Source organism: Procambarus clarkii, chromosome 33 (genome assembly GCF_040958095.1).
Source record: "Procambarus clarkii isolate CNS0578487 chromosome 33, FALCON_Pclarkii_2.0, whole genome shotgun sequence".
In the NCBI taxonomy this organism is placed as follows: domain Eukaryota; kingdom Metazoa; phylum Arthropoda; class Malacostraca; order Decapoda; family Cambaridae; genus Procambarus; species Procambarus clarkii.
Window position 1 is genome coordinate 34154881 of NC_091182.1, and position 21534 is coordinate 34176414.

General features: G+C 46.8%; 1 protein-coding gene across 3 annotated transcripts in view; it reads right to left on the reverse strand.

Moving 5' to 3' along the window:
• Positions 1-21534, reverse strand: part of LOC138370890 (PDZ domain-containing protein 8-like) — a 213436-nt gene that overhangs the window by 121178 nt on the left and 70724 nt on the right. For 2 of the 3 annotated variants that reach the window (XM_069335533.1, XM_069335532.1), the window contains exons 9-11: positions 18756-19368; positions 18062-18471; positions 7756-8216 (exon numbers count right to left, since the gene is read on the reverse strand). In XM_069335533.1, coding sequence (XP_069191634.1) covers positions 7756-8216; positions 18062-18471; positions 18756-19368 — 1484 coding nt within the window. The remainder of the gene's footprint in view (positions 1-7755; positions 8217-18061; positions 18472-18755; positions 19369-21534) is intronic. The other variant, XM_069335534.1, reaches the window with a different exon arrangement.

The window sequence follows — 21534 nt, forward strand, 5'->3', positions numbered from 1 at the left end:
TTATCCCTAAGCAGAGATGCAGAACTAGGAAACAGGATTGGTTCAACAGAAATTGCACGACGGCCATAGATCAAGACACAAAAATGGAATCAATATAGCAAGAGGCCAAACCCCCAAACATACCAGCGATACAAAGAAGCGAGAAACAACAACACAGCGGTGAGGAGAGAGGAAGAAAGAAGTTTTGAGAAAGGAATAGTAGACAAATGTAAAATAAATCCAGGCCTTTTCTATAAATTCATCAACAGCAAATTACATGTAAAGGATAATATTCAGAGGTTGAAAATGGGAAACAGATTCACAGAGAGTGTAAAGGAAATGTGTGAAACATTAAACAAACAGTTCCCAAGTGTGTTTGTACAAAACTAAATCTTCAGAAAACTAGACACAATAAGAATTCCAGAGAACAACATACAGGTGTCTAGAGACAAAGTGAACAAATGCTCAAGGAGCTAAGAAAGAACAAAGCAGTTCGCCCAGATGGAGTTTCACCATGGGTTCCGAAAAAATGAGCACCCAAGCTCAGCATTCCACTTCAACCGATTTTTCAGGCATCCCTGTGTACAGGAGTCCTAGCAGATATGTGGAAAAAGGCTAACATAGTTTCAATCTACAAAAGTGGCAGCAGGGATGACCCCCCCCTCAATTAGAGACCTGTATTATTGATAAGTGTAATAGTCAAAATATTGAAAAAAAATAATTAAAACTAAATGGGTAGAACACCTGGAGAAAAACGATATAATATCAGACCAACAGTATGGTTTTCGATCTGGAAGATACTATGTAACGAATTTGCTTAGTTTCTATGATCGAGCCAGAGAGATTTTACAGGAAAGAGATGGTTGGGTTGACTGCATCTCTCTGGAACTAAAAAAGGCTTTTGACAGAATTCCACAAAAAGAGGTTGTTCTGGAAACTGGAACATATAAGAGTGTCGGGTAGCCTTCTAACATGGATGAAAATTGTAATAACTGAAAGAAAAATAAGGGCAGTAATCAGAGGCAATATATCGAACTGGAGAAATGACACAAATGGAGTACCACAGTGTTCAGTTCAATCCCTGAATCTACCAGATGGAATACAGAATTATATGAACATGTTTGCTGATTATACTAAGATACTAGGGAAGATAAGAAATTTAGATGATTGTTATGCCCATCAAAAAGACCTGTACAAAGTAAGTGTACGGAGCACCACTTGCCAAATTGAATTTAATGTGAATAAAAGTCGTGTTATGAAATGTGGAATAGGAGAACATAAACCCCACACAACCTATATATTATGTAAGAAATCTTTAAAGAATTCTGTTACAGAAAGAGACCTAGGAGTGGTTTTAGACAAAACTATCACCTGAGGACCACATTAAGAACATCGTGCAAGGAGCCTATGCTACACTTTCTAACTTCAGAATTGCTTTTAATTACATGGATGGAGAAATACTAAAGAAATTGTTCACAATATTTGTTGGACCAAAGCTGGAATATGAAGTGGTTGTATGGTGCACATATCTCAAGAAGCACATCAACAAACTGGAAAAGGTGCAAAACCATGCAACTAAATGGCTCCCAGAACTGAAGGACAAGAGGTACAAGGAGAGGTTACAGGCATTAAATATGCCAAAACTAGAAGTTAGAAGAAAAAGAGGTGATATGATCACTACCTACAAAATAATAATGGGAATCGATAAAATTTATGGAGAAGAATTTCTGAGACCTGGAACTTCAAGAACAAGAGGTCATAGATTTAAACTAACTAAACAAAGCTGCCAAAGAAATGTAAGAAAATTCACTTTCAGAAACCGAATAGCAGATGGTTGGAACAAGTTAGGTGAAAAGGTGGTGGAGGCCAAGACCGTCAGTAGTTTCAAAGTGTTATATGACAAAGAGTACCGGAAAGACAGGACACCATGAGCGTTGTTCTCATCTTGTAACTACACTTAGGTAATTACACTGTAATGTTTGTTATTTATCAGGCCTGTGCCACATATATTATGGATCTCTCCCATTATACTCTAATGAATAAACTAACAATGTAGAATAAAGTACACCTTTCAGTATTTCAATTATAATGTTCTTGTAAAATTAGAAATGTAATTAAAGGATCCTATTGAAACGTGAAAAGAAAAGGAAAAGGATTTAACTATGGTGGAAAATACATAAATGTTAAGTAATACAGGGAGTGTTACTGATTATTGGAGAAACAAATACAGTAGTAATTGTCAGTGGGATAGAGACATCACAATACAACAATTCAGAATGGGTAAAGGAAAAATGCATACTGTGTATTAAATCAATCTATAATAAACATTTCTTATAATTATGTCATTGTCTAAATAACTAAATAGGCTTTGAGAGAATATGAAATGTGTATTTCTGAGCAGAATTATATGATCATCATATAAAACACAATTCCACAAAGAATGACATCCACAGTATTGGCACCACAGGGAACTTTTAAAACATCCTTGCAGGGGTCATAATGGTACTAGGGATCACTGGAGAATACCATCCAGCTAAATTGCTGAAAAAGCATTTAAAAGCCTTCTTTGGCACCAGTTAGATCCCTTAGGAGCATGTCTGTAAACTGCAGATTGGTTTATCAGCCACCAACCTCTCCAGCTTCCAGACTGCAACATCTGCACCATAACACAGTCCACCTCATCGAGCACTCTGACGTTATTCCAGATGTATAAAACCTGCGCTGAATGTAATGAAACGCCATTTACTGGGTGAGCCCAGGAGGCTCCCTGGAGCTATCCAGCTAATATGCAAATTATTAGACTGGGGAATTAGTCTATGGAGTTCAGCCTACCGGGGACCACAAGCCAGAACCTGGCCCCCCTCAGAGAGGCACAGGGAGTAATGGCCCTTGAAAACCCCTATATGGTTGGGGGGTTTTCCTTATCTGCCATTGACTGAGGTTAGGCACCCAGAAAGGTAAGCATAACAAAACAACCAGCGTTGAATGTAATGAAACACCATTTTCTGGGTGAAACCCGAATGCTCCCAGGAGCTATCCAGGCTGATATGTGTATCATTAGACTTTGGCATAAGTCAGTAGGAATGGAGTTCCAGGCCTACCGGGGACCACAAGCCAGACCCTAGCCCCCCCTCAGAGAGGCATGAGGAGCAATGGCCTATAGAAATGCACATGGAATTTGGAGCATTATATGTCTGCCATTGACCGGGCCAGGCACCCAGAAAAGTAAGCGCCTCAAAACAAACCCCTCTTCTGGTTAAAACAACTACAATAAACAAACGAGTGGACAGAACTCCCCAAATGAAAACGAGCAAATGAGCATGATATCACACGAGCTACGCCGCATGTCTGTGCAGCTTCCCCCTCCCTGGGAGGGGAAATTGGAAGCCCCAGACCCACAGCACCAGCGATCCATCCTTTAGTTCGAGGCTCAATGTCAAAACACGCAAAAAATTGCCGACTGGGAGGAGTGGGGGCTGTGGGGAGCCTCCAGGTCTCACCCAGAAAATGTCATTTCATTACATTCAATGCTGGTTTTCTGGGAGGATCCCCTTCGGCACCCCAGAGCTACATTACCATAGACAAAAACTAGAGGGACTTACCCGGGAGGCGGTCGGTGCTCTCACCTCAACTCTAAGTCGAGACAGGCTGCAGCCACCGTTCCAAAGTGACACAGGCTCAACTAGGCCTAGGAACATTTATGACGTAGTGTGCAGCCAGGACCCTGTTCGACCACCGAAAACCCCGTGCCTGAATGTCAGCCCAGGGTATGTTACCGAAGACGGCAGCCAACGCAGCAAACTTACGAACATCATGGGCACAGGTGAAAAAACCGTGCAAACCGAATAACTGTGCAAACAACCTGAGAGACCTGAACCCTAGAACAGGGAAGAAGGGAAACTGGATCAACCCAAAGCGCGTCCCCAGTCACAGAGGCCGCGGCGCACAAAAAACAGCAGAGATCCGCAACCAAACACAATACATGATGCACCCCTGGCCTGACCAACCAAACATCAATAACCCAAGGACCCCTCCGGAAAGCAGCCATCTCATTCTTCGCCAGAAAAGGAGACAGCTGCAAATGAATGAACCTATCACTTTGACCAAAAGAGCATAAACCCCTGCACCAGAGGAGAGCATGAAGCTCCTAAACCCAACCCCCAGAGGCCAATGCCAACAAGAAAAGAGCCTTAGAAAAACAATCCTAAACCAAAGGGGCCACAACAAATGGAGGAGAAGACAAATAGGAGAGCTGTCTGTCCAAAGACCAGTACGGCTCAGGCAGTGCATGGGCAGGGCGGAGGCAAAACAACGCCTGAGCTTGCGAAATGGTGCAGACGTAACATCAATACCGAAAGTAAGCTGCAGTGGCACCGCCAATGCCGCACAATACAAGGCAACAGAATTCGGCATAAGATGACGGTCCTGAAACAGCCACGAGAGAAAGGACAAAACAACCTTAACCAAAAGTGAAATACAGCGATGGAGAGACAAAAAGAACCGGAAAGACCGCCAGGAAACTTCATACTGCTGATGAGACAAAGCCCGCAGGTGTGACACCATCAAAGAAGCCACCTGATCACCATACAGATGGTGATACACTAAGAGTCAAAAAAGACCAAATGTGAAAACTCGTGGAGAAGGTCGAACCAGTCACGCAACGGACCGGACTGATCTGCTGAAAAAGGCGGAGCTGCGGAAAAACCTCTTGGGTTTGGACACCGAGCAAGCAGCACCTGAAACAAAGGCTGGGCCAACCACCATGGGGACCAAGAGGACTACTCTTCCCTGGTAAGTCTCCAAGCGAGCCAGGACCTGGAACAACAGCTTAACTGGGGGAAAGAGGTACAGGAACCCCCACCTTAACGAGTCCTGCTGAAAGGCATCGACTCCGACGACCTCGCAGTCTGGGAAGGGCGCCACATATGACGGAAGACGCCTCGATCATGCCGACCGACGCGAAGAGGTCCACCTCCGGGTGCCCAAACGTCTGGCAGAATCAACTGGACGAGTTGGTGTCGACCGTTCATTCTGTGGACAGGGGAATGAACCAGGACAGGCTGTCTGCCAGGAGATTGAACACATCCCAGACGTAAACCACCAGGAGAGCCAAACCCTGAGAACTCAGCAGACGAGTCACCCGAAGTGACCAGCCCCAAAGAGCCAAGGACCACATCGAACCCCCTCGGTTCAGGCAATGAACTACCAGGGAGCAGTCTGAATAAAGTCGGATCGTCGATCCGCAGGTGAGCCAAACACTCCGAAGCAAAAACCACACTGCCGCAAACTCCCGCACCGTGCTGTGGGCCCAACGAAAGGACGAATCCTACCGCCCCTGGCCGGCCTGGTGAGCAGTGGTCACAAAGCCCCAGCCGAGAGACGACGCATCTGTGAACACATTGAGTGAGGGCTCGGGTAGGCACCAAGGCACTGAACCCCGAAAAACTCAGAGGAAACAGGCGATGCAGCAGCCAACACAAAGTCCCCGGGGGCCAAACCCAGCGATCGCAAGAGAGGCGGAAGGGATGAAAGGAACCAGAACAGCCAATGAAGCGAAACCTGACCCGGCAGGTAAACTATCATCGTAAAGTTCAGACTCCCGCACAGACCCTCGAGCAACCCCTGTGTGACCCAGAAGCCCCCCCCCCCCCTCCCAAAACAAGCACATGCAGGACCACACCCAAAGGAGAGACTCTGGAGGGAGAGACAAGGAAGCAATCCGAGAGTGCCACACAAGACCCAGCCAAGTCCGAACCTTGGAGGGGACCAGATAGGATTTCCGCCAGTTCACCAGGAACCTGAACCCTACAAGCTGGGAAAGAACCAAATCCCTGGCGAGCAGACACGTGTACTGACTGAGAGCCCAGACCAGTCAGTCATCAAGATAGGCCAACACCCGAACACCTCAAAGATGCAGATGGAACATCACAATCTGGGTGAGGTGTGTGAACAAGCAAGGAGCCAGGTTCAACCCCGAATGGGAGACAACGAAAGCGGTAACCAAGACACCCCACAACAAACCCGAGCCAGTCCCTGAACCCTGGATGAATCGGGACGTGCCAACAAGCGTCCTTGAGGTCCAGGGAAACCATCCAAGAGCCCGGCTCCAACAGAAGTCGAACCCGAGACAGAGTTGTCATCCGAAAGCGGGACAAGAAACCCAGGGGTTCATACAGGACAAGTTCAGAATGAACCGCAGGCATGAGGTTAGACCGCAGGCTGGCTAGACTCAATGATACTGCAGATGACCTGAGAAATGCTAGCCTTAGAACAAGGGACCCAGGAAACAGGATCAACCTACAAGGCTTCCACCGACACAGAAGTGGTGGCACGAAAGTAGCGATGGAGAGCCACCACCCGACACAAAACATGATGCACTCTTGGTCGAACCAACCAAGCATCAACAATCAACCAACTCCTTTAGAAACAAACCGACTCATTCTTTGCCAGAAAAGAAGGGGCCAGCTGGAAATGAACAAATAAACCCCCAGGACCAAAGAAACAAAAACTCTGGCACCAAAGAAGAGCATGAAGTTCACCAGTGAGGCAACTGGAAGCCAAATAGACTAGGAAAAAGAGTCTTGTAAAGCAATTTGAAATGGAAGGGGACACAATAAACCAAGTAGAAGACAGAAAACGGAGCACCTGGTCTAGAGACCAAACTGCTGGCTCCAGTGATGCAACCCCCAACATCTACTTCCATCTTCAATTAACACCATACTCACCAATCCATCATTATATCAAATGTGGAGAAACATCTGGACACTTGATGAGTGCCCATATTTATTGTTACTGTTACTGTACCAATATTTTGTGGTGTTTTGTTTGAAGTATCTAGTGAAACAATAATGTATTGTTACATACTTTTGTACATAAAATTATTATTTTTCGTACCTGGGGGAAATTCAACTACTTATCCAGACATGACTACATATCCAATCACAGTCAGGCCCCGAGGTGTACGGAAAAGAGAATGTTGAGTGTAACAGGAAAGAGAACCCTGAATAAAAACTGAAGTAGACTGCTGCAGTCAGATACATACAAATGACTGGGCACCAAGCTATGAAGTGAACACAAACTATAAAATCCCTGCACAGAGATTAAGTCTCAAGGAAAACTAGACAACTTAACTAAGTTAGCCTCTGCATATCTTGCATGAAGTAGGTCTATGCCAGACTTTGAGGAAAGTTTACCTACTTCTTAACCCCTGCACTGCACACCTGTTTTTGGCAAAAGCTTCATAGTGCAATTGTTAAGGACATATTTTTGTTGTTTTTATAAATGTTCAGGTAAACTTAATGCAAAATGTTTCCAAACTCAACCATTTGTATTTCAAAACACAAAGAGTGATGAAACATTAAAAAGCATTAAAATATAGCCTAATTAAAAAAAAAAAAACTCAACTAACAGCATTTGTCGTTTTGCGCAGTGCAGTGGTTAAGACTCTCTTTGTGGTAGCTAGTGTCGCCATCTTATAATGGCAACAGTTATAGAGGGCAACAAAGGGTAGTTAGCTAAGTGGTTAGTAGAAGACATGTTTGGCAATCCTGGTGATTCCAAATCTTTCTTGAAGGGCATGACTATTTGAAAAGTTCCTTGTCATTGTGAAGCACAGTAAGCAGTACCCTGGGTGGACCTTGGCCATGGCTTGGGAAGTGACCTAGGATATACCCTTAAGGAATGTATGTAAACACTTACATGGAGAATAGAGCAACTGATTAATAAAAAACATGATATAACACAATGTATTATAAGTACATACTCAAAGGTATTTACCTGTCTTGAGGTTGGTAAGTTAGTGAGAGCATCATGTCTCCATAGCACAGGCTAGGGTTGAAACCTTTATGTGGGATAAGTGGGTCAGAGGACACTTCAGGACACTTAGGATGTGGAGGGTTCAGAGTGAGTATTTTGATGACGTGTCCTTGGGTGTTGAGAGTTGTCTCGGGGATCAGAGATATAAGTGGGATGTTCAGGTAACCTGTAAGTGTGTCGTCGGTCAGACCTGCCGTCACTTTCTCCTCCCGGTTCTTGAACTTATCACTGTCTCTACTTCTTTTTCTTTCTCTCTCATTTTCCTTGGACTTGATTTTATCTTTGCTATCTTTACCTTTATCAAAAGACCCAGAATCACTGTCTTGCTTTGATGAGGAAATGTTCCTACTCCAAACAGCAACATTAAGGAATTTGTTTTCCTCTTCCAACCAAAATTCGAAGTCACTATCAAACATTGGGTCCTGGAAATTTTAAGAAAGATTTCATTGAATCAAATAACCAGCGTTGAATGTAATGAAACGCCATTTTTTGGGTGAGACCCGGAGGCTCCCCGGAGCTTTACCGGCTGATATGCTAATGTCAGACTTTGGCATCAGTCATGTGTATGGAGTTCTAGGGCCTACCCGGGACCACGAGCCAGAACCTGGCCCCCTCAGAGAGGCATGGGGAGCAATGGCCTATAGAAACCCCCGTGTGGTTGGAAGCATTCTATGTCTGCCATCGACCGGGTCAAGCATCCAGAAAGGTAAGCATTCCAAAACAAACCCCTATTCTGGTGAAAATTGCTACCTAAAGCCGAACTAGTGGATAGAACTCTTCAACAAAAAACAAGGAAACTAGCATGACGTCATACATCACCGCGCCGCTGTCTGCGCAGCTCCCCCCTCCCCGGAAGGGGGAAGGGGGAGCCCCAGACCTCCCACGCCGGCTATCCACCCATCAGTTCTGAGGCTGGATGTCAAAACACGCGAAAAACGCCGACCGGAGGGAGGGAGGGTTGCCGGGGAGCCTCCGGGTCTCACCCAAAAAATGGCGTTTCATTACATTCAACGCTGGTTTTCTGGGGGGAGCCCCGTCGGCTCCCCGGAGCTAACTACCCACAGAGGAAGGTCAAAGGGACAGAACCGGGAGGCGGACACCACGCACCCCCCAAGGAGGCGAGACAACTGGCAGCAAACGCCAACCCAAGGCGCCACAGCCCCGAAAATCCCGGGAACAACACGAGAACCACGAGCAGCAAGGCCACGTCGCCCAGACGGCAGCGAGAGCAGCGAAGCCACGAACGCCACAGGCATGAGGGAAGAACACAGGCAGCTTAGCCACAAGAACATGGCTGACCACCCGGGAAGAACAGAACCGGATCAACGCAAAACGCGCTCCGGACCCAAACGCCGTGGCAAGCAAACAACAGCGGAGGGCCGCCACTGAACACAAAAAGACACACCCCCGGCCCGACCAATGAAGCACCAACAAACCCTGGACCCCTCCAGAATGCAGCAGCCCCACCCCGCACCAGAAAAGATGGAGACTGCTGCCACCAAACAACCAAAACGCTAAAACCGAAGGGGCACTACCAACCGAGGAGAAGACAGAGCACGCTGACCAGAGACCAGGATGGTGCAAGCGGCGCACGAACAGGCCGGAGGTGAAACGACGCACAAGACAGCTGACTAACGGTGCAGAAGCAACACCAAGACCGAAAGCAAGCTGAAGCGGCTCCGCCCGCGCCGCACGAAAAGAGGCGACAGTATGCGGCAAGACGACGGCCCCCAACCCCCACCAGAAAACCAAGCCGAGAGTAAACCAAGCCAACAAGAGTAAACACCTAAGAAGGGACAGGAAAAGGAAGGACCGCCAAAATACCCCATACTGCCGCCAAGAGAAGCACGCAGGTGGGACACCAACCACGAAGCCACCCGACCACCAACCGGAGGCGAGACCGCGAGGCAGAACATAAGCAGCCCCTCCGAGCCCAGGAAAAAGGCGGAGCCGCGGGAAGATCTCGGGCGCGACCACCGAAACCCAGGCGGCACAAGGAGATGGAACGTCTGCCGAACAGAAAAACTCCCCAAAGCATGCAAGCCCGCCAGGAGTTCAGAAACGACGGGTCCGACGTGAGACATCGCAAGACCCCCAAAAAAAAACCAACCAGCAGGGCAAGCTAGGAAACCAAAGAAGGCGGAAGGGTTGCCGCCAGAACAGTACCCGAACCAAGGGGTACGAACAACTGCAATAGACCGAGACAAAGAAGCACATCACAGGACACAGGCTGACCACCGCCTAAGAACACACGCAGAATATCCCTGCTGCAGAGGAGGCAGGAAGAAAGAGCAGAAGCACAAAAACCCCAGGAGAACAACCAGGGGTGGACAATCAGGCAGGGACAGAAAAACCCCCACGCAATCCCCAGGCACAAAACGGCAGCAAAGTGCCACTCCACAACCGGACACAGGAACAAGGACACGCCACCGTGAAACACGGTACCAATGCACACATGCAGCAGCAGCAACAGGCACCACTGCAACATGCAACATGTAAATAGCAACTCCCTTCTGCAAAGGCAGAGAACGGAGCAGGCAGACCCCAGACAGGGCCAACGGAGACACGACAAAACCCTGCAGGCCCAGAAACCTGCACCAGGCGACCGACGGCGGAGAAAACCCCGCTCAATACCTGCTGGATGAGGTACTGGCAGCTCTTTCACACCTCAAGCCCGGCCCAAGGCCAGGCTAGACCGGCCAGAGGGTGGCCCACCAGGCAGCTGCTAGGAGCAGTCCACCGGCCCACATACCTCCACAACAAGGACGGGCCGGAACTGCCATACGAAAACAGGCTAGTGCGCCCTGGAAGTCCACAGACGAACCAGCAAGAAAGCTTATGCTCGCAAGTAGGTCGTGTAACAAGCACAGACCTCTGATGGTAATACAGTGTTCCCCAAATGTGCCAATAGCACCACTGCACTCCACTGGTACTATCCCGCAAGTTCTACCAGATAGGCGGGACCCAAGAGCCAGAGCTCAAATCCTGCAAGCACAGCCAGGAGCCTTACCAGATGAGTACAGAACCAACCCAACCACCCCCACACCTCACAACATTAAAAAAGGAGGGTCCCCTGAATGACTCCAGCATGGGTTGGACATGAACATGAGGGGGACAGGAAGGGTTGAAAAAAGGGACAGTCACTGGTGTGCGAACGGTCTCAGTCGTACAAAAATATACCTAAATAAAGACAGGTAAATAAACAACACCGCATCCAGCGCCCGGCCAAAAGACGCCAGACCGCAGAAACTCACCTGGCGAATGGTGGCACGAACTTGACACGACGCAACCGTGCCCAGAAGAACCTGGGAGCACCGCCAGGTGAAGACGCCAGAGCCGGACCCTGCCGGACCCGCAGGAGAGCAGGGAGAGGCGAAGGAGGCGTCTACACCCATGACACAGGGAAAACTGCGGTGTCCTCCCCATAACTGGGAACCAGGACACTCCCGGCGCGAAGGGGCACATACCGCAGCCAGGGAGAAGAACGAGAGGCGAAGCACTGTAGCAAAAAGGGCACAAAACACCAGCACTAAAACACCGCCCAGACCAAAACAAACTTCACGGCGCATGCGCATAACACGCTGGCCGAACTGCACACCCTCCCAGCAGGAAGGCGCCAGCCAGGACCACTGCACGAGAAAAGTAGCCAAAAGAGGAAGCAGGAACAATAAAACCGGCCAAAGAAGCAAAGAGCCCAAAAAGGAACCCAACCGGGCGACTAGTAGCCCAACCGGGCGACAAGTAGCCCAACCGGGCGACAAGTAGCCCAACCGGGCGACAAGTAGCCCAACCGGGCGACAAGTAGCCCAGCCGGGCGACAAGTAGCCCAACAGGGCGACAAGTAGCCCAACAGGGCGACAAGTAGCCCAACCGGGCGACAAGTAGCCCAACAGGGCGACTAGTAGCCCAACAGGGCGACAAGGACGAGGAGCCGACAGATGTTCCAATAATGCGGGAAGTAGCGAAAAACCTTCCCGTACCCTCGAGAACACAGAAGCCAACACTAGTAACGAAGGCACACGAAGGCGCAGGCGCACCCGAGATCAGAAGTCATGCAGAACCCCATCGAACGGGGAAACATGACGAAAACACCGTCCCAAAAAGGGGTGGGAGGAAACATCCACCCACAGTACGGAACCAACCGACTCAAAGGCCAAGGAACCGAGCCCGGGGAGGGGCCGACGCCCAACAACACGTACGGCGAGTGGGGAGGAAAGACCCCACTCCGCGTAACCACAAGCCCCGCCTAGAGGGGGATAAAAAAAAACCACGGGGTCTAACGGGGCCAAGGCCCCCAAGTCAGCCCCTCCCCAGCCCCGGGAACCTACACGACAGGCCTCGGGGCCGAGCCGTTTCCCCAAAGCCCCGGCCGTACCAGAAAACCGGGGCAGCCGTGAAAACACTAAGGAAGGGAGCCCAATGGCAGACTCGTACAACACGGCTGGAGGAACAGGCTCAAATGCCCCCGTCACTACCCTGGAAGGGGAATTCCCCGAGACTGCCCGAGTCTCAACACCACCAAAAACCCCGCCCCGAACCTACAGACTGTAAGGAACCGGATGCAGGCAGGAAAGGTGATCCAGGGGAAAGACAAGGGGGCGTGGATGGAACCGAAGCAACCAACACCCCCAAGTCCCAAAACAAACTACAACGGGGCAGCCCCGGGGCTCCCGGGGAGGAAACCACGAGAACGTTGCCACCACCAAGGCTGAAGTGCAACGCCCCTGCTGCCCGCACCCGCTTTGTTAGCACAACTGGGTAACCGAGCCACAACGAGCAACCAAACTCGCAGGACTCCGGGTCGAAGGTGTCACCGACCCCACAGGCAGCAGACGGAGGCAAAACAGAGTGTCACCCAGAGACAAAGGGTGAGAGCAACCCTCAAACTCGCTGAAAGCGAGGGGGGAACTCTGGGGTCACATCCATCGGACCCGCGCGCCCCCTGGGGGTTCCCAGGGTCCCGAGCGTTTACTTTAAGAGGACTCGCGCTCAGGTAATCCCAGGCAGGGTACTGCTAACCGGCACCCAAAGCTACCAAACAACTTTCTAAGAGCTGAACCCCCGGGACGTGTACACTCACGGGGACCTAGCAGGGGTACCACCAGAAAATACTCAGAACACAAGGGACACAAGGGGCAAGAACGAAGGCAGACCCCCACCAGGTAGATAAACAAAAAGAAAAAGAAAACCCCGCAAGAGGACAGCGTACCCAAGCGGAACAGAGCCAGCCGCTATGATTGGTAAAGACAAGCTGCACAGTACCCTGCGCCCCACCAGTGCAAACACTGCCCCTTACTCTAAGGCGAACAAGGGAGACAGAACACCCGAGCACACAAAGAGCGGCCGAAAACCAAGCAGTAAACGGCCAAGCAGGGGCAGGACCCAAGGAACTTGTGGAAGGTGGCCCCAAGCCTCAAGGGCAGTACTTACAGGGCACCTAGGGAAGGGAACCCGAGGCGCATGCAGCCCGAGTACTGAAGAATCACTCCCGGCTCACGCACCACCTAGAAAACAGACACCACACTCTAGGTACAGTGCTGAAACAACCACTGGAGCCGGAGCACATAACCATTGCCTATAGCATCAGCCGAAGAACTGATGGGTGGATAGCCGGCGTGGGAGGTCTGGGGCTCCCCCTTCCCCCTCCCGGGGAGGGGGGAGCTGCGCAGACAGCGGCGCGGTGACGTATGACGTCATACTAATTTCCTTGTTTTCTGTTGAAGAGTTCTATCCACTAGTTCGGCTTAGGTAGCAATTTTCACCAGAATAGGGGTTTGTTTTGAAATGCTTACCTTTCTGGATGCTTGACCCGGTCGATGGCAGACATAGAATGCTTCCAACCACACGGGGGTTTCTACAGGCCATTGCTCCCCTTGCCTCTCTGAGGGGGCCAGGTTCTGGCTCGTGGTCCCCGGTAGGCCCTAGAACTCCATACACATGACTGATGCCAAAGTCTGACATTAGCATATCAGGCGGTAAAGCTCCGGGGAGCCGACGGGGCTCCCCCCAGAAAATGCAATCATTTATAAATCAAAAAATATTATTTGAAAAAATATATTGGATTCATCTATTATACATGAAAATAATTAGATGTTTTAGAAGCTAATACAGTTAATCATTGTCATTAAACTATTTTTTACTTTTCAGAGAGAGGGAAACATCAGCCAGTAGGATATACAGGAAAAAAAAAAAGTTACCAATAAGATACCCACCTATTTGCATACTGAATAGTATCATGAAGCCTCAGCACTGTTACACCTCAGAAAACCTTCCAAAGCAGTGTACCATAATTTCATTACTGTAGTTGTAAAGGGCTTCCCATGAGCTATTATTTAAAATGTTACAAATGTTACTCTTAAGTTGATTCCAGCTAATATTTTCTTTCAATCCTCACATTCTCACACATCATAACGGTCTTCCACTCCTCTTCCTCCTCATCTTCAGAATGATATATAGTAGCTGCGTTGAAGAGAGTTCAACAATGAGTAATAAAAATTATTCCAGAACTAAGTCGATTCATATCAGGAAAGGTTGAGGGCCATAGGGCTAACAACACTGCAAACCAGACATGACAGTGTTGATCCCATTGAAACTTCAAATAGTGAACAAGTTGGAGGATACTGAACCAGATAAATTTTTCAAAAATGTCAGATGTAACAAAAACAAGAGCAATGGTTTCAAGCTCAACAAGCCACAATGTAGAACAGAAACCAGGAGATGCTTTTTTTACCCATAGGGTTACAAACCCATGGAACCGTCTACCCATCAAAGCTGTAAATAGTAAAACACTGCTGAATTTTAAAATCCAGTTTGAAGAAATCATCAGAACAAATGGGGGACCTTCAACAAACCGCCAGCTTCCTGTCTTCGTAGATAGAAGGCATTACAAAAATAGTGGCCCTTGGGTAAATTCAGGTAAAATGAATTTAAATACACAGCTTTGAGAAAAAATACTACGAGTCGAAGGGGAAATTGTAAAAGAGGCAAGGACAGGAAGACCAACACCCAGTCAAGAGACTAGAATGGCTCAGGAGAAGCATAAGCTAAGAGATAAAAATACTGTATGTGATGAGACAACCGGCAGAACAGCGCCGAGGAAAAGTCAACAGTGAATACAAGCAACAGCAGCTCCACTAATGCTGAGTGATAAGAAATGATAGTATTAGGCATGAGGTGCTGATCTAGAAACAACCAAGACAAAAGGGTCAGGACAGCCTTGGCTGAAACCGACAAAAGACGACAAAGACAGATAATTAAAAACTGAGCACCAGCCAATCTCGTTATGCTGCTGTGAGGAAAGATGCAGATGGGACACCAGTAAACCAGACACTTACTTCCCATAGAGATGATAGTATTAGGCAATAGACGCACATCAAGATGCATAGATGCTCCAGATGCATAAAGCGGAGAAGGTCAAACCATCAAGGTACATCGTTAGGCCGATCTGCTAAAAGAAGCAGAGCCATGGAAAAATACCCAGTCACTGATCTAGAAGCAGTGGAAATCATGACTGGGCTGGCCACCCAGGAGCCAGAAGGATCACCCTCCCCAAATACAACTCCAGAATGAATAGAACCTGGAACAACAACTGAACTGGGGTGAAAATGATAAATGCACCTCCACCTCTATCAGTCCAGTCGAAAGGCATCCACTGCAAAAAAGCTTTATGATCAGGAAACAAAGCCACGTAGGAGGTAAGGCACTGGCTCCGTGCTGACATGAGAAGATCCACCTTGGACCAATAGAACGTCTCACAGATCCAATGGAAGGACACATTATTGACTGTCTATTCAGCAGAAATAGAATAGAATTGAGATAACCCTCCTGCGAGAATGTTGACCGCACTCCGCTCATGAACCATAAAGAAAACCAAACCCTGCCAGTTCAAGTAATGACCCACAAGGAAGCAATTGGAGTAGAGCCAGAGCCCAGAGAAAGTCAAATCTTCCTCATGACACAATACTGTCTAAGTACAATTATCCGAACTATATGGTAAAAACCCTTCACTGAATAAGCCAGACGTCTGGATAAGCAGAATTCTTAAGGAAGTCCAAAAATGACCACATTCGCAATATTTTGTATGCCACCCAACATAATTTGAATTTCCACACACACACACTTTAAATAAAAACAAGCGTTGAATGTGATAAAATGCCAATTTCTGGGAGAGCCCCAGTGGTTCCCTGAAGCTACCATCTACTAGGTGCCATCAGTTGTGGAGTTCTCTAGCCAACTGGGGACCCAGAGCCAGAACCTGGTTCTCTCATAAAGGTGCAGGTCATGGTGGCATTTATATATTAAGTTATTAATTTATGCCATAAACAAGGAAGGCACCCAGAAAGTCAGCGAGTCTAAACAAACTACAGCTGGCTGCCTCAGAGACTACAGGCTCAAAAAAATGGCCATACAACTCCCCAAACTATATAAACAAACGATTAAAAATGTTATAAAACTAGTGCCCACTCATTTGCCCCACCCTCTTCCTCATTTAGGGGGAGGAGAGGGCAGGCCATGACTCACAGGCCACTCCACTGTCAGTTTGATGAATGATGTAAGAACACAACTCCCTGGGGGAGGGAGGGTGTCTGGGAACCACCGTGGCTCATTCAGAAATTGTTTCATTACATTCAACGTTTATTTTCTGGGGAGTCTCTTGTTAAAGGCTGGGTCCATCTACGAAAAGAAGTCCAAGATACGCTGGTGCTGAAATATGTTCATACGAACCACTAAGACAGAATGCAGAGATGGAAATCTCCAAAAATACAACTATTCTAAGGCACCAAATGGGACTCATAATCAAACCCAGAGGGGAGTTTTTAATGATCATACACATATATTGAGATGGTACAAGAAAAAAAAAAGAGGGAAGGAGTTGAAGGGATACCCATGGACCCTCCTTGGGCTCCTCCTCCCAACCTGTTCTGAATAGTACAGTATATCACATTTTGAAATACAAGTTCCCTAAGGCCAAAAACCGATGTACAGGTACTAAAATGTTAGGGGTTAATGTCCAGTTTTCTGTTTCTGGGGCCTCATGTAGGTTAAGTTCGGGAAATTTAGCACAACAGTTTCGTGACAATGGGAATGCTCGGGAGAATGGGCTACCCCCACAGTCCTTGAAACTTGCCATAAAGGCTCTGGGGAAAGAGCCATAGTCCTTGCCCAACACAGATGGATGCCTTGAAACCCTGGCAGGATATAAAGATTCGGCTGCCTCTGCTGACATAGTGGATGGGACTACCCCTGAAGGTCACACTACACCCTGAGCTAAACCCTGACTTGACACTGAAACCTTTGGATACTTAAGAGCTGGAACTAAGGGGAGGGGGAGACCAGAGACCAGATCAGATTTTGAGGTTTGCCTGAAATTAAGGCAAACCACACCAGCAAGGAAAGGAAGAGGAGTCGCAGACTTGGTCCAGGTGGTCACAAATACCTCCAATTCTGGATCCGTAAACACCATAGGGGCCAACTCTGGGGCATTCTGATGATCAATATACCACAAATGCTTAACTCTAGCAAACTTAGGTAGCAAGATGGCAGCTGGTTGAAAACTTCCAAACCCATTGCCAAATCAGCAAATGCAAAGACACAGTGAGAACCAACCTGACAGGACTCAGGATCGTAGGTGTTATTGACCCAGCAGGTAGCAATGTGGAGGCAGAATGAATGATCATCATCATCAAGTAGCAAAGGCGAACACCCATCAGACTCGCATTCCGTTAGTTCCAATGAATCCCTTGTCCTGTGTGAATCATTTGTGGAGTTGTGTGGTGGTTTCAAGGCTTCATTTTCTGTGAACCCTTTAGTTGTCTGTAAAGCTTTGCTGACTTCTGGATGCTTTCCCAGTGGGATTGAGAGGTGTCACTTGCTCCCTGTGCCTCCGTGTGGGGGACAAAGTTCTAGATCTGGTACCCAGAAGACCAAACAGTTTCCATGATTGATGTGACCCATTAGCATGGAGCAATCTCAATAACCGAATTTCAGGAAGCCACAAGGGGGGAAGGGGGCTCTCGTATAAATGAGGCATTTCATTTCAACCAAGATTTTTTTATTTAAAAAAAAGTAAAAAAGTTATGAGGGGGGAAGGGGGGGGGAGTATGGAAATATGTTTTATTTTCAGGCTATAAAAGAGTTCCACATAAAACACACCGGTACAGTATTTAAATTTATAACAACATTTTTTTAATAAGTTGGTTTAAGTAATAAATTAAGAAACAAAAAACTTCTATACATTGACAAAATTCAAGCTATTTTCTGAACTTACACTATTTCCATCAACAAAGGGTGTCTGCAAGGTTTTCAAGAGTGATTTGGTTTTTCCTGTAAGTCTCCTCACTCCTCTTCTTTCTGAATTATAGACATTTATTATTTCTGGGGAGGTGGGAGTGCCTGCCTTGCTGCTTTGATTTGAATTTGGTCTCTCATTGACAAGTTGGCTGACTGGAAAACTCTGATTGGCAATGCTCGAACCTGGTGACTTATCTTGGCTGATCCCAGATAAAGGCCGTGGGAGGCTTTTATTTACTGTAGAAGTTACGGGAGATTTATCCTGGCTTGATACAGTTGATCGTGAATCTGTGGATTGTGTGTTCAAGTCCAAAAGTTTACGCTTCAATTCCGGACTACTGTTGTGGCTCGAGTCTGGTGTTGATCTGCCACTGCCACTAACGTCACCTGCAAAAACACACTCATGTTATGCATATATTGTAGGCAGGTCTACTGTATATATAAAATAATAACTTATAGGTGAATTGTATGTTTTTAGTATTATTAAGAGAAAACTAATTACTGTATTCACTATATCTAATCACATCTATACAGCATAAGGAAAAACAATCACTAGGCAATGTCAACTACACCAAAAATGCATTAGTACTACATTAACAAACTGAACATTATACAAACATAGCACAATGTAAAATGGTTAACTAATAAAACAAGACTGTGTGCATGTTTACCATCTCGAGTTGAGCTTATACGATTCCTACTGGTGCGCTGCAGGACAGGCGAGCCTGGCAGAGAGCGGTGTTTAGGTGGCCGGCCTCCGTTGAATGTCCCCATTATCCCAGCAAGTAAGTGAGAGGGGCTAACAGCACGTGATCCTCCAGGCACACCACCACCATCATCAATACCGCCACTGTTGCTAACTAATGAAACTCCTGAACCACCAATACCAACACAGGAGGTACCAGTGTGATCAATGCTTTTACTACTACCAACACCACAACTATTGCTACCCGTAATACTACTACCACCACCAATTGAGGATGAGGCCGTAGTTCTGGTTTCACTGCCACCACCTTGGCTACTGCTACTCATAACACTACTACAAGATACACTCCCTCCACCACGAGCAACGCCAGCATCACTAGTTCCAATGCAACCAGGGGTACCACTACTTGAGGTGTCTACCCAGGCACTAGAGGACTTTTCTCCACTATAACTACTGTTGGCAGTGCAAGGTGCGACAATGGACTGGCCACTGGAAGCTATATGGAGTCTACCTGAGGTATCCTCCCCGATAACTGGCGAAGCACCATCTGAACCAACGGCTTTTTGCTCGGCTACCACCTGGGAAAATTTGCTAAGTGTTAGTAAAGCAAATACTGCAAAGGTTATCAGCATACAGACAAGACTTTTTACATTTATGACAATGCACATTTTAAGGAATAAGTAAATAGTGGCCGAGGTAAAAAATAAAGAATGAATCATATAGGGGAATAAATGGAATGAAATGTTCCTTTTTGAGCTTGTCCCTTGGTTGTTCTGAGCCAAGCCTAATTTGCCTATCCATTCTATTGTACACACACCCAGCTTTGTTGACTTATCCCCCACCATTACTAGTATCTTCACAAGTGGTCTTGCTATGTAAATTGGCAAAGAAGACAATGCAGAATTCTCAATCTATAATGGAGTGATTTACATACTGTTAAACACATGAAAATTACCAACCACTCAAAACCTCCTGCAAGTGATCCTTGGAGTCACAAGGAAGTGAACATTGCTCTAATAACTACTGGTTAGAAATGCTGGCTATAACCATAAACTGCCACTAAATGGCAACCTGCCATAAGACAACAGGGTCAAGGGAGTAGGCTGCACTCGAAGCTCAGTCTAAACAAAACAAGGCGTAGTAGGTGAGGTCATAGCCAAGCTACAACCTGAGACAATGAGCCTCAAGGCAGGAAGCATGTTGGATAACAACCAGTGTGACCAGATCTCCATTCATGGATCATCACTTTGCATGGACTTTCCATGCACCGAAGAGGATGGAGAGACAAAATGAGTACAGTAAACAAGGATCTCAAGGGCACTTGGCAGTGGTTGGAGGTAGCATGAGGAAGTAATGAGTCTGTTGAGCTCAGCAGTTTCTAAGTGGATTTCTAGTCTTAGTTATGTGGTGTTTGGATTTGAAGGGGAAGATGGGTTGATAATGAAATAAGTTGAGAGTTAAGAGTTTTAGGTTAGAGCATATATATAAATCAGTGAAGTTAAAACTGTGGAAGTTATTTTGTGTGTCTAAACCTTATTTCTGTGTCAAAGATAAACTATGGACTTACAGTTGTCCTGGGTCAAGTTACTTTTCACAAAAATAAATGATCAATCACTTTGTTTTATTACAGACTGAACAAATACTGTTCATTTTTATACCTGACATACATCACTTAAACAGTAGTCAAAACCCCAAATGCTATGAAGGTATCTATAGAAACCCAGTTCCAAAACAAATTGAACTGGAAGAAATGCAACCTGACCAGCATAATTGTCAAACGAAGGCCGAGAAGAACCATAAGGTAAGTAGGCCACACAATTCCCCTGCATAGCCAGGAAAACTGCCTCCTCACTCTCACCTCTGTCACTGATAGACGCCTCACGACACTACTACACTCCTCCAGGACCTTCATTCATCATCAATATGTCCATGAAAATTGAGCTCACGCAAGTCTAGACACTAGTATAAACAATACTCACAGGACACACCCCATACCACAGGTGAGACATCACAGGTGCACCAGCTGGTGGGTGATTATAACCTACAAACTGCTCATTATCCTTCCAGTGACTTGTTCCAGTCAACCATTGACAAAGAATGTGACATCACCATCAGGGGTATAAGTACACCTGGCCTCAGCCGTCAAAGTCAGTCTCTCTTTGGGTGCTCAGGCATCACTAAGCTGGCACAGTGCTAGCCTGCTTCTCCAGACCACGCTTCACGTCCAGGTTGTAGCGTTTTGTATAGTGTAATCATTTAAGTCACAAGTGTTATTTTCATTGTTAACGTAAACTTTCATATGTTTTTTGCTATTGTGTATTTGCCAAGTATTATCAGTCAGGAGTTTTTGTAATTCAGATGTTATTTGTTTATCTTTATTATAGAGCAAATTGTTATATTTTTGGTCTGAGTTTACTTCTACACTTGCCCATTTCTCACACTGCAAAAGCCAATGAGTTTTTCTTTTTATTTAATTAATGTGTGAGCCACATTCCATCTGCCTGGTACAGCAGCAGTACCATTACACATCACACAGCAAACGAATAGCACAACTGTGCAAGGAAGACACTAATGGTGGTGAAGACACACTTACCTGATGAAAAAACTAGAGATGGAAATTGCAAAAAAACCTTATGGTCCGATGTCTTCTGCATTCAGTTTGAGCCATCTTTCTGACTACTCAAGCAGTTAGCTCCTCACTCAAGGATCTGCGCTTCTGTCTCTGATCAATGATCACTCATCTT